We start from the raw sequence: 15,613 nt of genomic DNA, 5'->3' as shown, positions 1-15,613 counted from the left end.
GCACATTGTCTCTTCCACGACGACTCGGCGGCGTGGTAGATCTCACCACACCACTCAGCTCGCGAGACCGGAGACGGACTGGGGGAAGAAGAAGCGGCAGCGCCAAAACCCTACTGCCCCCGCGCGCTGCCGCCTCAGATCTCCGATCCTAGCCGCCGGTCCAGGTGAGGATCTCCGTTCTCCAGCGCCGCTGCTAGGGTGATTTTGGTTCTTGGATTCGGTGCGAGGTTGTTGATTTCGTTGTCCGCTGGCTGTCGGAGATCTGTCGTCGCAGATGGCGGGCACGGGGCGGTCCATGCTTCTGTCGCTCCTGCTGTTCGCGGTGACGCTGTCGCTGCTGGAGATGTACCGGGGCTGGTTCGCCGCGTCCGAGCTCAAGACCATCGCCGGCGGATTCGTCAGCTCCCTCCTCTTCCTCCTCCTCCTCACCGTGCGTCGCCCATCTCTTCTTCTTTCTGCTTCTTATTACTTGTGGTGGTGGATAAAGCCCTCTCACCTGATTGCTAGACATTCGTAGGTTGTGATTTTTTCTATTAGAAAAAAAATGTTTAGGGTATAGCACTGGGAGCAAATGGGCATGGGATTTGCAACGGTTCTTGTATCCAGTGTGGCAACATTCCGCGGTGCAAGATAGAAATCTCGGTCATGTGACGTCTGATAGCTAGTTTCTGCAGGTTTTATGTGTTCTTCAGCTTCAGTTTTCTGGACCTAGAGTAGCTTCACAAATAGAATAATACCCTATCACATTGCTCTTCTAAGATATAAATATCCCTTGATTCGAAATTCACATTGATCTGTTATGTAGGCTCAGTTGCCAATTATCTCCCACAATGTGAGCAATCATAAGTGGCGGCTAAGGTCGTGTTTGTCTAGTATTACCTCTGTCCCAAAATTCTTGTCTTAGATTTCTCTAGATACAGACGGAGAAAGTATTTGTCTCCAGCTGGAGCCATGAAGAGTTGACTTCTCAAATCCAACAATCTTGGAGACATAAGCTTGTTTGTTCTAATATATTAAGCTCCTGAAGTATAATTGACTTTGTGGTAAAATATTTAGGTATATAGTACTAAAAAGTTATGACTAATGACAAGCCTTAATTGTGGTAGTTTTGTGGGTTCATGTCACTTTAAATCCGCAGAAGACACCAAAGGGGACCTTGTTTTCGTATTGGAATCCACTCTGGCTTCAACATGGTGAAGCATTTCCTAAACCCCAAAACCTCCACAGATGGCTATACATAAGTTTATCTTTTGTCAGCTTTGTTTTCTATAACGAGAAAATAGTGAAAGCGGACCCTCATCAAGGGGGGAAATGTAGCAACTAGGAAGCATGTATGCTATAAACATTTGACTGACACCCTTTTATGGTTTTGTGTTGTAAATAGGAATGATGATTTCTGTAGTCATCATTTCCTTTATGAGCAAACAACAATTATTACTTTGCTGTATAGATTTTTTTAATGTGCTAACTAGAGCAAGTTTTGCAGTTTATCGGTAATTACCAAGAAGCTAGTGGTGTTAGAACTGGGTGGGGTGCAGGTATATATTTCATTCCCATGTTTTCTTTCATTTTTGAACTTGAACCATCTGTCAACATTTCTGTTCTTTTCATGCAGTTGTTGTAGCACAACTTGTTGCTCTTATTGTAGCTGGCACTGTCCACCGCGTTTGCATCACAACATGGTATGCTTCCTTTAACATACTTCGCCAATTATTTGTTCAAGTCGTTAATAGTTGTATGGTCCCATGATAGAACTGATAGACCTTCACGATTCCTTGTTCAGAAATGCTAATCTTAGATGTGCTAATGAATTTTTTATTTGCTCTTGTTTGCAATAGTAGATGGGAATATAAGGTAACGAATGCATACAAAGTTTAATGGGCCGGTACCGTAAAAATAATACCTTAAGATTTTGCATGTTGCCAAGAACTGTATTAGATTAGACAATACTCTCCATATAACAGCATTGCCAACTGTATGTTACATATTCTTTGATGTTGACAGAAGTTATAGGATGCATGATTAGCAGCTGAGCCAAAACCATAAATTAGTGATCCTTCTATAGCCTGTGAGATTAGAACGAGTTATTGTTGCATATACTTGTATGCAATAAAAGTTCCTTAGCTAATCGGAAAAATTCTGTCACCTAACAATCATGATGAGCTAGGGGAGGAGCTAAAGTTATCTGAAATTATTAAAATAATCACATTTTTTTGGTTATGTGGGCTGAAATTATTTGCTACATCCACCATGGTGTTGACATTGTGGTGCTCAGATGCTCTGATAGAGCTTATATTATTGTGGTGCATTGTGAAGATCTTAGCTGACTTAGCTTATGTTACTCTGGTACATGATGAAGAAGCTTAGCAGCCTTAGCTTATGTTACTCTGGTCACATGATGAGGGAGCATTTTCCAAGTGTTTTGTGTGTTGTACACATAACAGGCTACCAAGCAAAAGAAGCCTGGATGGCACCAACACAATGATGCTAGACTACCACCCCTTAAAGGATCTAGCAAGGGAAGGGCACCATTTACAAAAAATAAAATACCAAGAGCTCTGCCCTATTTAAATAATTTTGATCTGTCTTTTTTGTATTTTGCTGCCTTTGCTGTTCTTGCCTTTTTCCGATGATTACTTGGTACACAGTCGTTATGAACTATCTAATATTCTTTTTTTTTCTTGCTCCACCTGGCCGCAGCTTCCTGTTCTCTGCCGGGATCCTTTACGAGGTCGACAAGCTCTCCGGGATGATCCTCGCGAGGAGCGAGTCCAAGGCGAGGCGGTACTGAGGACGCAACACATGTTTTATGTAAGGTTGACCTGTTTTGTAGATCGAATCAGAAACTAATGCCCACACCCTCCGTCAGACTTCTCAACCCAATCCGCTTTCTTTTTTTCCCGCGAGGCATATAGGATTGGAACTCTGGGCACTCGCCCGCTGTGCTTGCTCGCTGAGACGTCACATTTTGATTTTAGTCTGAAATCACAGCCTTGTTGACCAGGTAATTATCCCTGTTAACCATCTGCCCCGGTTGGCGATTTGGGATGATTTCGCGTGGCCGCCGCCGTGTTGCGCGTATCGAAAACGTTGCTTGCTTGGTTAGCATTGTGTATTATTTGCGGAGCATGTTTTTTATCAGTTAGTCCATATGCTATGATATTATTATTAGTGTGAAGCACGATGCAAGTTTACCACTATGCATGAAACTGTCAAAGGTAGAACCATCGAGGATTAGTTCTCCGTGGCCTGTGCCTGCCTGCGTCCGTGGTGACGAGGGCCGACGTGCCCCCGTGCGTGGTACGCCGTGCGCCACCAGGACCAGTTCCTGGCCGCCATTTTGCCGCCGCCAAGGAGGCGGGAGGCTGGAGAGCTGCGGAAGGCGAAGGAAGTACACTCCCGTGGCCGGCGACCCACATCGAAGTCTCTAGGCTAGCCACTAGGGGAGAGAGCGAGGCCTCGACGGGGACACCGGATTTGGAGGGGATAGAGGAGCGGAGCACGCGTGCAGGCTAGGCTGGCTGTTGTTCTCTGACCAGGAGCAGGTCACTGACCAGGCCTCAGGTCCACTGTCCGTCCGCTGTAACTTGCAGGCCGTGCACACACGCGTTCCAACGATAGCTACGCCTCTCTGGCCTCTGCCTCTGCGATGTGATGATAGACACATGCACACGTAGATGAAGACGCACATTCGATCCAGTTGCAGTGCCCGGCCTCAACTGTTCCAATCAATAAGAGACCGATGCCGAGATACATAAAGTCGCCGTCGCCGTCGCCATCAGCCACTACCCCGGGACGCGACGCTCGCATTAAAAATCGGCAACCCACGAGCAAAACAACAAACATAAACACCGTACCCGGCCGGAGGAGGGACGGACGGACGGACGATGGATAGATAGATCCATTCAGCCACCCGCCGGGCCAACCGATTGGGCCTCAACCCAGTTGCATCAGATGCATGCCCTTTTAATTGTCAACCACCCTCGGATGTTTTCCTCGGCGTATAAACTAATCTCCGCGAACCGAAGACGACGCAATCAAAGGCTGGTCGTTGGATTTTTAAGCCGATGGCCGGGCGAGCACCCAGACCTCTACTAGCTAGCCACGGATAAAAGAATGTGCAGCTATTAAGACGACGATGGCAACGGCAACGCGCAAATCAAATCATGCAACCGGGGCGGAGCTGGAACTGGGTGTCCGGCGGCGATGGCTACAGGCCACCAGCAGGTCGTCGTCCCGTGGGGATCCTTCTAATTTTCCCGAGAAAACGTCTGATGGTGATTCCAAATTTGCTCTTTGTCTTTACCATAACCGGGGCCCACTTTCGTCGAGGATTTGAATATTCCAGCTCGGATTTGTATATGCGTAAATAATAAAATAAAATAGAAAGATGGTGGAAATGCGCGGTCGGCTCCGTCTCTCTTTCCTCCCGGCCGCTCGGCTCGGTTTGTTTGACCAACGTGGCGCAGTGCAAACCCGGCTGTCTTGTCTGAACGCGTGCGTCCCTGCGTTCGCTCGCTCGCTCGCCTCACCTTGCCCCGGGTGGGGTTGACCTCTTCCCTCCTCCGCGCTGCGTCGGGGAAGAAGCAAGCAGGCTGCTGCTGGCGTTGGGTTGGTAGGATTTATACACCCAGACGTGGCCGCCTCCTTCCCGTCTCCGACTTTTGCCACAGACAGAGACAGCGCAGAGTTTCCGCCCGACGACCAGAGGAGCCAGGCAGGCAGACGATAGGCAAAGCGCAAGCGCGGCGGTGCTCTGCTCGCTCCGGCGAACGTGCTTCCGCCTCCCGGGGCAAGGCTCCGATCAGTGAGTCAGGCGGCCACCGTTGTTGTTGCCCCGTCCTCCGTGGACTGGCGCGTGGATAGAATGGACGCGGCGACGCGGCGGGCGCTGCTGCTCCTGCTGCTCGTGGCAGCCACCGTGCCGGCGGGGCTCTGCCAGACCAACCCGGACGATGGTCGGTCACTCCCTCCCCTCACCCATCCAAAAAGCTCCGTTTCATTTCATTTCACGTCCCTCCGCCCACCCCACCCAGCTGAGCTGACCTTGTTTGCTGTGTGTGGGTTTTTGCCGGGGCAGCCGCGGCGCTCCGGTCGGTGATGAGCGCGTGGAGCAACTACCCGTCGAGCTGGAACTCCGGCGACCCCTGCGGCGCCCCGTGGGACGGGATCATGTGCAACGGCAACGGGAGGGTCACGTCGCTGTGAGTACAATCGATCGCGTCTCCTTCAACCGCCAAGTGTGCGCCTCATCTCATCATACCAAATTTCCTCTGGTTTGTTCTCGCAGGCGGCTATCCAGCGTCAACATGCAGGGCACGCTCAGCGACAGCATCGGGCAGCTCGGCCAGCTCATGTTCCTGTAAGTTGTCGCCCGCCTCGCCCGCCATGAAATCGCTGCCTCCAATCTACCATTGTTCAGGCTATGGAACCAGTCAGAGCAGTTTTGCTTCTCGATTATGAACTCTGCTTTCTTAAGAGAAGCCTGACCAAGTCCTGAAAGAAAATAGAGCTGAGCTGACCCATTCAAGTTTACCATGCCTAAGTTTTGATAGTTAGTTTGTATTATAAAAAATGGTAGTTGGGCAGTGAACATGGATTAGGTAATATATTTGAAAATGAAGGAAAAGTAGAGATGCTTCAATTCAATATTGCATGGAACGAAATCTAGATGAGACTAGATGTAAAAGTTCTGAAGACCTGCTGCTGATATGTGGACACTCTAACACAAGCATTTGCATTGCAGGGACCTTTCGTTCAACAGTGGTCTCAGTGGCACGATCCCCGCTTCGATTGGGAACCTTGCGCAGCTTACGACGCTGTAAGCGATGCATTAATTGCTCATTGTTCTCAACCTTACTGCTCCTGCCGCAATAGCAGTTGACCGAACAGGCTTACTGAATCGCTTTCGATGTGCTTGTCAGGATCTTGGCTGGTTGCAGCTTCAGCGGAGACATACCAAAAGAAATAGGCAACCTCCTGCAGATGACATTCCTGTAAGTGGCTAGCTTGATTCAAAAAGAAACTTCTCGCATTATTTCTGTTTATTGGACAGAAAAAAACTAACTGGCTCTGTGGAACGTTATCTATACATATAGGGCGCTGAATTCGAACAAGTTGACGGGCACAATACCGCCTCAGCTTGGTCTACTCTCAAAACTCTTCTGGCTAGACCTGGCAGACAATGCCATCACAGGAACTGTCCCTATCTCAACAGGAACGACACCGGGCCTTGACCTTCTTACCAACACGAAGCACTTGTAAGTTTGATACTACTCTTTTTGTCTTGATCTATCAAGGAAGATCATCGGTTTGCAAACACATCTCTTCCGGTTGTTTCATCTTTCTAAACTTTGATTGGTGGACAGCCATTTCAACAAGAACCAGCTATCTGGAACGCTTACAGGCCTCTTCAAGCCTAATATGACCCTCATACACATGTAAGGGATTGCCAAACTTTCCAATTTATGTTATATCGATAAATATATCCTGCTGATATTTCTTTTCATTTTTTTCAGATTGTTTGATAGCAATCAGTTCACAGGCCCAATTCCGCGTGAGCTTGGAAGCATTACCTCGCTCCAAGTACTGTAAGTAGCTTCAGAACAATGAAACACACATTTTCCTCAAGAGTTGTTTTTATTACAATCTTTGACACACTTCTCGTCTTCGACAGCCGACTGGATAGGAACCAATTTGCGGGAGCAGTCCCTAACATCACCAACTTGGTCAACCTAAATGAGCTGTAAGTGTCTTACTCCTCTGTAAAGGAATGTTAGACTTTTTAGATCACTACTTGTCAAGATAATATATTTTTTGACTTGAGATACCTATTACTGAAAATGCTTTCTGCAGGAACTTGGCAACCAACAAGCTAACTGGATCAGTGCCAAATCTCAGCAGCATGAACGTGTTAAATGTTGTGTAAGAACCTAACTATAATGCTTCCATGCTGCATTGCCCAGTGATAGAAAACAATCTCGGAAAATACTGACTAGTCGTTGCTTTAATAATCAGGGATTTAAGCAACAACAGCTTTACCGCGTCCGCAATACCAGCCTGGTTCACAAATCTAACAAATATTTCTTCAATGTGAGTTATCTTAAAAGGTTGACTCTCTAAAGCAACAATTTGTTTCGATGATGTCATACTTATCGTGATATTCTTGTTATCACTCAGATCGATGTCTTCTGCGAGGCTCACTGGCGAGGTCCCCCAGGAACTCTTCAATTTGCCCCAGCTGCATGAAGTGTAATTTTTCTAGCAAACTATACTCATAGTAACTTGAATAAGAAAAGAAAAATAAGTCATTCTCATGTTCACGTGTTTGTATTGACGATGGTACAGTGTAATGAGCAAAAACCAGTTGAGCGGAGTACTTACGATGCCAGGCAGCATCGGCACACAACTGCAAACCGTGGATTTCCAAGAAAACGTCATAGTTGATGTCGCTGGCATTTCAAACTACAAAAAGACACTGCTGTAAGATCCTAAAATGCTGGCCATTACTTCTTTTCTCCATGCATTCACTGACATGCCTCTCTCTTTTCTCAAAATCTGCATACAGGCTTGCCATGAATCCAGTCTGCTCCGATAAACCCACTGTAGCATTCTGCACGGTCCAGAAACCGAACGTGATAGCATACAGCACTAGCATGGCCAAATGTAACTCGGCAAGTGGGTGCCAAAGTGGTCAGGGCCAGAACCCCGCAAACTGCGGCTGCGCCTATTCGTACAATGGCAAGATGGTCTTCAGAGCGCCGTCCTTCAAGGATGTGTCGGACACCGTTAGGTTTCAGCAACTGGAGGAAACCCTCTGGAGGCTACTGGGTCTGCGTGAAGGCGCGGTTTTCCTGAGCCGTGTCCACTTCAACGAGGACAACTACCTCCAAGTTCAAGTGAGTCTGTTCCCGTCAACGGGGACGCTCTTCAACGTGTCTGAAGTGAGCCGTATTGGGTTTCTTCTCAGCAACCAGACCTACAAGCCACCGCCAGTATTCGGGCCTTACTTCTTCATTGCAGATCAATATGTCCCCTTTATAGGTACTTGAGTTTCCCCTGTTTAAAATTGAAGATTTGAAGCGGCGCGGCGGTGTGAAACTAACTATTTAAACATTCTGTGTCAGTTGCTGGTGGCAAAAAATCGAAGTTCAGTACAGGTGCTGTTGCTGGAATTGCAGTGGCCGGTGGGGTTCTTGTGATCGCCCTCATTTTGGTGGGACTATTCGCTTTGCGACAGAAGAGAAGAAACAAGGAACTAAAAGAACGAAGCACCGACCCTTTTGGTAAGGATAAATATACAAACTGGTCTTGCAGTTTCTGTTATACCAGTAGGATCACTGTTGAACAATCTGCGATGAACTGAAGATCCGAAAGCAACCATGACATGACACTGGAAACTGATCTGATCATTTCTCTGAAATTCCAGCTTCGTGGGGCGCGGCGCAGAAAGACAGCGGAGGAGCTCCACAGCTGAAAGGAGCGAGGTTCTTCTCCTTCGAGGAGCTGAAAAGCTGCACGGACAACTTTGCAGATAGCCATGAGATAGGTGCAGGAGGCTATGGAAAGGTGACAATTAAAAACCGCATCAACTCATTTATCCATCTTATTCCTGAAAACAGTTGAAGCACAATTTAGCCAACCGCACTGGCTTACTCACTGCGATGTGTCAATAGGTGTACAAGGGAACACTCGTGGACGGAATACGGGTGGCGATAAAGCGGGCGCAGTCCGGGTCGATGCAGGGCGCGCCGGAGTTCAAGAACGAGATCGAGCTGCTGTCCCGGGTTCACCACAGGAACCTGGTGAGCCTGATCGGCTTCTGCTTCCAGCAAGGGGAGCAGATGCTGGTTTACGAGTTCGTCGCCGGTGGGACGCTGAGGGAGAACCTTGTTGGTAAGCACATCTGAATTACTGAGTCCCAAACAACTCCACTGACAATGCCCCTGATCTAAATTTGCATTAGTTGTTTACCATTTCACTTGTGCCCAAAATTGATGGAACTGCACGTTTGCAGTTAGAGGGACGTACTTGGGCTGGAAGAAGAGGCTGAGGATCGCGCTCGGGTCGGCGAGGGGGCTGGCGTACCTTCATGAGCTCGCCGACCCGCCGATCATCCACCGCGATATCAAGTCCACCAACATCCTCCTCGATGAGAACCTCAAGGCCAAGGTCGCCGACTTCGGGCTCTCCAAGCTCGTCGCCGACACCGAGAAGGGCCACGTCTCCACCCAAGTCAAAGGAACACTGGTAACCATCATAACCACTGCTACATTTTTCACCTCGATCAGTTGCTCGATATGATTTGCCGATTAATCATGCGTGCATTTTTGGCAGGGATATTTGGACCCGGAGTACTACATGACGCAGCAGCTGTCGGAGAAGAGCGACGTGTACAGCTTCGGCGTGGTGATGCTGGAGCTGGTGAGCGGGAGGCAGCCGATCGAGAAGGGGAAATACGTGGTGCGGGAGGTGAGGCAGGCCATCGACCCGGCCGACCGCGACTACTACGGCCTGCGCGCCATCGTCGACCCGGCGATCCGGGACGCCGCGCGGACGCCCGGGTTCCGGCGGTTCGTGCAGCTGGCGATGCAGTGCGTGGACGAGTCCGCGGCGGCGCGGCCGACCATGGGCACCGTCGTCAAGGAGGTGGAGGCCATGCTGCTGAACGAGCCCGACGGCGAGGGGTCCAACTCGGCCGGGTCGTCGGCCACCGAGTTCGACGGCGCCGGCAGGGGCGCGCCCTCGCACCCGTACAGCGACGTGGAGATCACCCGGTCGTCCTACGGCGGCGCCGGCGACGCGTCCGATTACATGCCCTACTTCGAGGTCAAGCCCAAATAATAGACGCATTGTACATTCATTTTGGGGTATAGAAAGTGTACATTTTGTTCCTTCTCGTGTCAGCTTGTGACGATTAATTGTACATTGATTTTTTTGTACGTGTTGCGAGTGATGTGACTTGTGATGCATCGTATAGTATTAGATTCTTCTTTGTTCATTGGATGCAAGTTTCACTCTCTTGACATTCATTGTATGCAAGTTCATTGTTTACATTGTTCATGTCATGGTTTTCGGTACCAAACATGATTACTCGGAGTCACGGCCTACCACTAGTAGGAAAAGAGGCTTTTACCCCGGTTCATAAGAGCCTTTAGTCCCGATTCAAGAACCGGGACTAAAGGGTCGTTACTAATGCCCTAGCCCTTTAGTCCCGGTTCTTACACGAACCGGGACTAAAGGCCGTCCACGTGGCCGGTGCGGGGAGCCCAGGCAGGAGGGCCTTTGGTCCCGGTTGGTGCCACCAACCGGGACCAATAGGCATCCACGCGTCAGCACCTGGCAGGAGCTGAGGTTTTTTTTTAGGGGGGGGGGGGGGGGGGTTGGGGGTTTTGGGGGGTTAATTTAGGTTGTTATTAGGTAGCTATTAGAGAGAAGTGTCCTCTCCTATATCTCCGTGCTTGGTTTACCAACGCTACGTACTGCTATGCCTAAACATGGCTTAGATTGAAGTGAAGGCAACATGTGGTGCATGTCGAAAGTAATACTAATCCGGACTTGATCAAGTTTGGATTGTACTACTTTCGACACGCACCACATGCATGTTGCCTTCACTTCAATCCAATCCATGTTCATTTCACCCGCTGATATATAATAACTCTTCATGCGCGCATCATGCATCATCATATATAATAACAAGTCCTACTAATCATCATCATACAACTTCTACTCGTTATTAATAACAAGTCATACGATCATCATCCTCACAGTCATCGAACCAACCCTACTTAATTGTTCTTAGCACATGATCATCAGTATTAGGTAGGACCGAAATACCCTCTTTAAGGTAAAATAGCATAAAACAATATAGACCCTGACTCTCCATTATGGAGAATGGAGATCATCCTGTCTCCAATTCTTGCGCCTCGCTTCCTTTTGCTTCCAAGAAGCTCCTTGCGACTGTCCATACATTTTTTCCATTCTTTGATTTGCATGTCTCCACTTCTTTTAGAAATCTGGTATGGACAGTTGAGATTCGTAGGATGACCTGGTTGTATATTCAAAACATCAAGCCTACCATTCTGATACATCAAATGAGGCACACAATCCTCCGGGATTATCTGTTGAAAAACATAGTAATAACTTCATAGTTAGCAATGATAATGTACTAGTTTTAGAACTATGCAAAATATGCACGGATGTCGTAATAGTAAGAAATCTTACCAGGGTATCTCCATAGTAGTTACCGTAGTTCAACACGTGCACTAGTGGCACGTATTGAGGACCATAATGATGAGGAGTTTGATTGTAGATATTGTAATTCTCAATATCAGTACAAAATCCGACCAGATGAGTTTTCTCCTTATAAGTTAACTCAGAGCCATCGGTGTAGTAGGTTCTGTCTATCATGTTCCGCACATTGTTTGAACAATCAAAATAAGCTGTCAATGAAAATAAGCTGTCAACTATTTTGAAATAAACAATATAAATTAGCTAATAACTATGTTTGAGAAACTCACATAGCGGTAGAATTGGAGGCGTATCAACAAGGACCCAAATGTCCATATTGTCTTGCTCGATGTCAGGATCACCAAGATCCATGGTGACAAGCATACCCTCATCAAAACCATACATCTTGCAAAATGCTTCCCAATTTTTTGCAACCAAAATGGGTTACGCTCTCAGAATTATATAGCTTTACTTCAAAATCTATACCATGATGGGTCCTTAGGTGAATTTTCTTTGTTTCCATACTTTCATGGTCTTCAAAACCCATCCTCTCCAAGACGTAGCGTCTTGCATGGCATGGGATAAGCTAGCCGAATTGTAAAATATGAAAAGTACACGTTGAAATAGTTGAAGTCGTGCTTAATTACGAAAAAATAACACTTGTCGTCGTTGCGTACCATTTCAACATCGAACGTCTCCTCCAGCTTAATACTGAAGCGCCGATCTTCGTCCAGGTGAGGCCTGTCGCACTGGCCTCGGTCGTCGTGGCACCAGTCGCACTCCCCCGGGAGACTTTCGTCGTCCGAGTACGACATTTCCTATGTTCATAATTCAAATATTAAACATCTACAATTAAATATATGTACTAAAAAACCTAAGTTAGATCATTATTATTCATCACGGGTTGACTATCAGTTTGTCGAGTCTTTTCTTGAAAACTCTCAGCTCACGTGGTGTATACATTCGACCGTTGGTGATGGTCGCTCCTCCCTTTGTCCCCGTGTGCATTACACCAAAATGTCTAGCTAGCACACGGGAATAAAGGAGAAGCGACCCCCACGACAACAGTCGGGATTTTTCGTCCTCTCATATATATATGGTGGAAGTCTCCCTCACTGATTCCTCTCTGACATTTGCGACCGTCGGTGATGGTAGCTCCTCCTTTCGTTCTCGAGTGCATTACACCAAATTGTCTAGCACACGGGAACGAAGGAGAAGCTACCCCCACGACAACAGTCGGGATTCTTCGTCCTCTCATATATGGTGGAGACTCGACAGACTTACAGTCAACCCGAAATATCGTTTAATTATCTTTCTAAAAGAGGATTTGGCTGGTCTCACCTCGATGTCGGAGGGGGCGGTGACGGGGACGACGGCGGGGATGATGGAGGGGCCGGGGGCTCCTAGATTTCTGCGAAAACAAAAACCCTATAAGCTATCAACTAATCATAGTGCTCTCCAATTTTAGCATTCAAAGTAGGATCGGAGTAGTTTTCCACTTTGAGCATTCAATAAGCAAAATCAAATCACAAAATAAAGTAGTATTCAAATTAGGATGCATTCAATTATAAGCAAAACTACATCATCTCCATGCGTTCGTACATCGCCGAATATTATCACTAATACACCTCGAATACTATCATACATATAGCATCGCTAGTACAGCTAGAACAGTAGCGCCCGACGGGTATCGGCGCGGGCGGTGGACACCCAAAGGGACGGAACCATCACAGGATCATAGCTCCAGTGAGATCCCTGAAGAACCTGCCAGGTATTGTCGAACCTGCCCTCCAACACAACCATGTAGCGACGGACGTGCTGGTCCTCCTCGCTGACACGGTGACGTACCACCTCCGCGGTGTCCGGAAGCCTCGGCACCGTCACTGGCCCACGCGAGCGCCACCAAACAAGGATCGGGTCAACGACGGGCTGGTTCCTCACCAACCTACGCCCACCGGAAGGTAGCACCTCCCAAAACCAGCCCGGCAGAGCCCAGTCCCGGACATGGCCCCTCTGATCAAGCCGGCCTCCTCCGCCGAGTCGACGACGAGGATGCGGGATAGGCATCGTCGACGTCGATGCGGGAATAATTGCTTTAACTAAAAAAACAAACTAGTTCTATTAATTTCCTTACTATAAATAGAATAAAGTAGTACTTACTAAAAATAAACTAGCTAGTTTAACTAGTTCTATTATTTTTCTAACTAATTCTATTAAACACTTTCTAAGTAGTACCTACTAAAAGTTGTCGGGGAGGGGGGTACATATATCGACAACGACATACCCGATAAAAAATAAGAAGAGGAAGAAGACGAAAAAAAGAGGAGAAGAAGAAAGGAATAGAGGAGGAGATCGAAGAAAAAAAAAGAAAAAAAGAGGAGAAGAAGAACGAATAGAGGAGAAGAAGAAAAAATAGAATAATATATTATTCTATTTCTTCTTCTTCTCCTCTATTTCTTCTTCTTCTACTCTTTTTTTTCTTCTTTTTCATCTTCTTATTTATTTCTCCTCTTCTTATTCTTCTTCTTCTTCTTCTTCTTCTCCTTCTTCCTCTTCTTATTTTCCTTTTTTCTCTCCTTCTTTTTCTTCTAAATATGAACATACATAAATGACTTCTAAATATGAAAAATCTAAACTACACATCTAAATTACAACAACTAAATTAACTACACATCCAAATTAATACAACTAAATTACAAATCTAAATTAAACTACGTACACTATAGCTAGGGGGCGCGGCGGCAGCGGCGGCGGCCATTACAGGGAGGAGGAGGAGGGGATCGGGGCGGCGCTCACAGGGTGGCGGAGGGCGACGGCGACCGCGGCGGGCTGGGGGCGGAGGGCGGCGACGGTGACGTACGGGGCGACGGCTCGGGGGCGCGCGGCGGAGGCCGACGGCGACGGCGGCGGGGGGCGGAGGACGACGGCGACGGGCGATGGTGTGGGCTTGGGGGCACGGGCGACGGCGACGACGGCGGGGCAGCCTGGCGGCGTAGATCGAGCTCGCGGCGTCGTCGGGCGGGGGGACACTGGCGATGGAAATCAGAAAATTTCCAAAGTGCTACTTATATAGCAAAGGCTTTGGTCCCGGTTGGTGGCTCCAACCGGAACCAATGCTCCTCTTTGGTCCCGGTTGGTGCCACCAACCGGGACCAAAGCCCTCTGCTTCCCGCCCTTTGCGCTGGTGAAAAGAGGCCTTTAGTCCCGGTTGGTGGCACCAACCGGGACCAATGGGTGGGTATTGGTTCCGGTTGGAGCCACCAACCGGGACTAATGTGCTAGCGCGGTGCGGTGGGAAGTTTAGTCCCACCTCGCTAGCTGAGAGAGCTCAGCACCTGTTTATAAGCTGCGTTGCAGTTCAGGTGCTGAGCTCCTCTCTAATATGCAGGCATTATACATGCCTACCTTTGTCACTGCCATGTTGGGCCTATTGGGCCTGCGGGCCTGCATCCTGACCCATGTGCAGATGGGTTTCTAGTCGTATGCAGGCCGTGTGGCCCATTAGGCGGCATTTTTTTATTTTTCCCAGTATTTTTTTGTTTTTCTGAATTATTTATTTTCTTTTGATTTTTGCTTTATTTTTTATTCTTTTTGCTTTTAGCTCAGAATAATTATAAACTTTCTGTTACTCCATTAGTTTCCAAATTTGAATAGTTTAAATTTCATCCGGAAACTCGTCTGTTACAAAGGGATTTCATTTTTTAAAACTTATTTGAACTCCTGACTTTTTGTGTGTTCAAAATGCACCATTCAAAGCCACATCATCATTTGTCAATCCTTTCTGACTTCATTTGTTATTTTTCATGCATTTACTAATTATTTTGAGCTATAAGACCCTAAAATTGAAAAGCATTTCAAATGAACTCTGAAAAGGTGGAAAGTTGGCATGATATCATCATTTCATCCACATAGCATGTGCAAGAAAGTTAAGAGGGTTACGGCAAAAACTGGATGCACTTCGTGTACAAAACGGACAATCTCTTTCAAAGTATCAGGATTTCATCCGGAAACTCGTCTGTTACAAAGGGATTTCATTTTTTAAAACTTATTTGAACTCTTGAATTTTTGTGTGTTCAAAATGCACCATTCAAAGCCACATCATCATTTGTCAATCCTTTCTAACTTCATTTGTTATTTTTCATGCATTTACTAATTATTTTGAGCTATAAGACCCTAAAATTGAAAAGCATTTCAAATGAACTCTGAAAAGGTTTTGTTTCTACTTACAACAAAAAACTTATTTATTTTATTTCTAATTACTTATGTATTTAACTTTAATTATTTTATTTTTATTTATTTTACTGCTGCTATTTTTATTTATTTTACTGCTGTTATTTTTACTTAATTTATTAAGGTTTATTTATTGTAGTTACTATAGTTTATT

The 15,613-nt window shown here is 46.9% G+C and overlaps 2 protein-coding genes across 3 annotated transcripts; both read left to right on the top strand.

Moving 5' to 3' along the window:
* The first annotated feature begins 4 nt into the window (after nt 1-4).
* Nucleotides 5-3,105, top strand: LOC109763931 (uncharacterized). Of its 2 annotated transcripts, none has more exons than XM_020322811.4 (5): nt 5-164; nt 275-430; nt 1,487-1,538; nt 1,616-1,682; nt 2,701-3,105. In XM_020322811.4, exons 2-5 carry the CDS (start codon nt 275-277, stop codon nt 2,789-2,791), a joined length of 366 nt encoding a protein of 121 aa, XP_020178400.1. In that variant the 5' UTR covers nt 5-164; the 3' UTR covers nt 2,792-3,105. The 2 variants fall into 2 exon arrangements, with proteins under 2 accessions (XP_020178400.1, XP_020178401.1); XM_020322812.4 differs by having other exon boundaries at nt 44-164; nt 261-430.
* Nucleotides 3,106-4,129: 1,024 nt separating this feature from the next.
* Nucleotides 4,130-10,000, top strand: LOC109763928 (leucine-rich repeat receptor protein kinase HPCA1). The gene is made up of 19 exons (XM_020322808.4): nt 4,130-4,958; nt 5,081-5,204; nt 5,291-5,362; nt 5,747-5,821; nt 5,925-5,996; nt 6,099-6,260; nt 6,369-6,440; nt 6,519-6,590; nt 6,677-6,745; nt 6,856-6,924; nt 7,018-7,092; nt 7,180-7,251; nt 7,348-7,482; nt 7,568-8,043; nt 8,127-8,285; nt 8,429-8,568; nt 8,676-8,895; nt 9,017-9,249; nt 9,337-10,000. The coding sequence occupies exons 1-19, from the start codon at nt 4,868-4,870 to the stop codon at nt 9,841-9,843; spliced, it is 2,895 nt and encodes a 964-aa protein (XP_020178397.1). The 5' UTR covers nt 4,130-4,867; the 3' UTR covers nt 9,844-10,000.
* The last annotated feature ends 5,613 nt before the right edge of the window (nt 10,001-15,613 follow it).

The sequence above is a fragment of the Aegilops tauschii genome, chromosome 1 (genome assembly GCF_002575655.3).
Source record: "Aegilops tauschii subsp. strangulata cultivar AL8/78 chromosome 1, Aet v6.0, whole genome shotgun sequence".
NCBI classification, from domain to species: domain Eukaryota; kingdom Viridiplantae; phylum Streptophyta; class Magnoliopsida; order Poales; family Poaceae; genus Aegilops; species Aegilops tauschii.
This window is presented reverse-complemented; position numbering and strand designations above follow the sequence as displayed.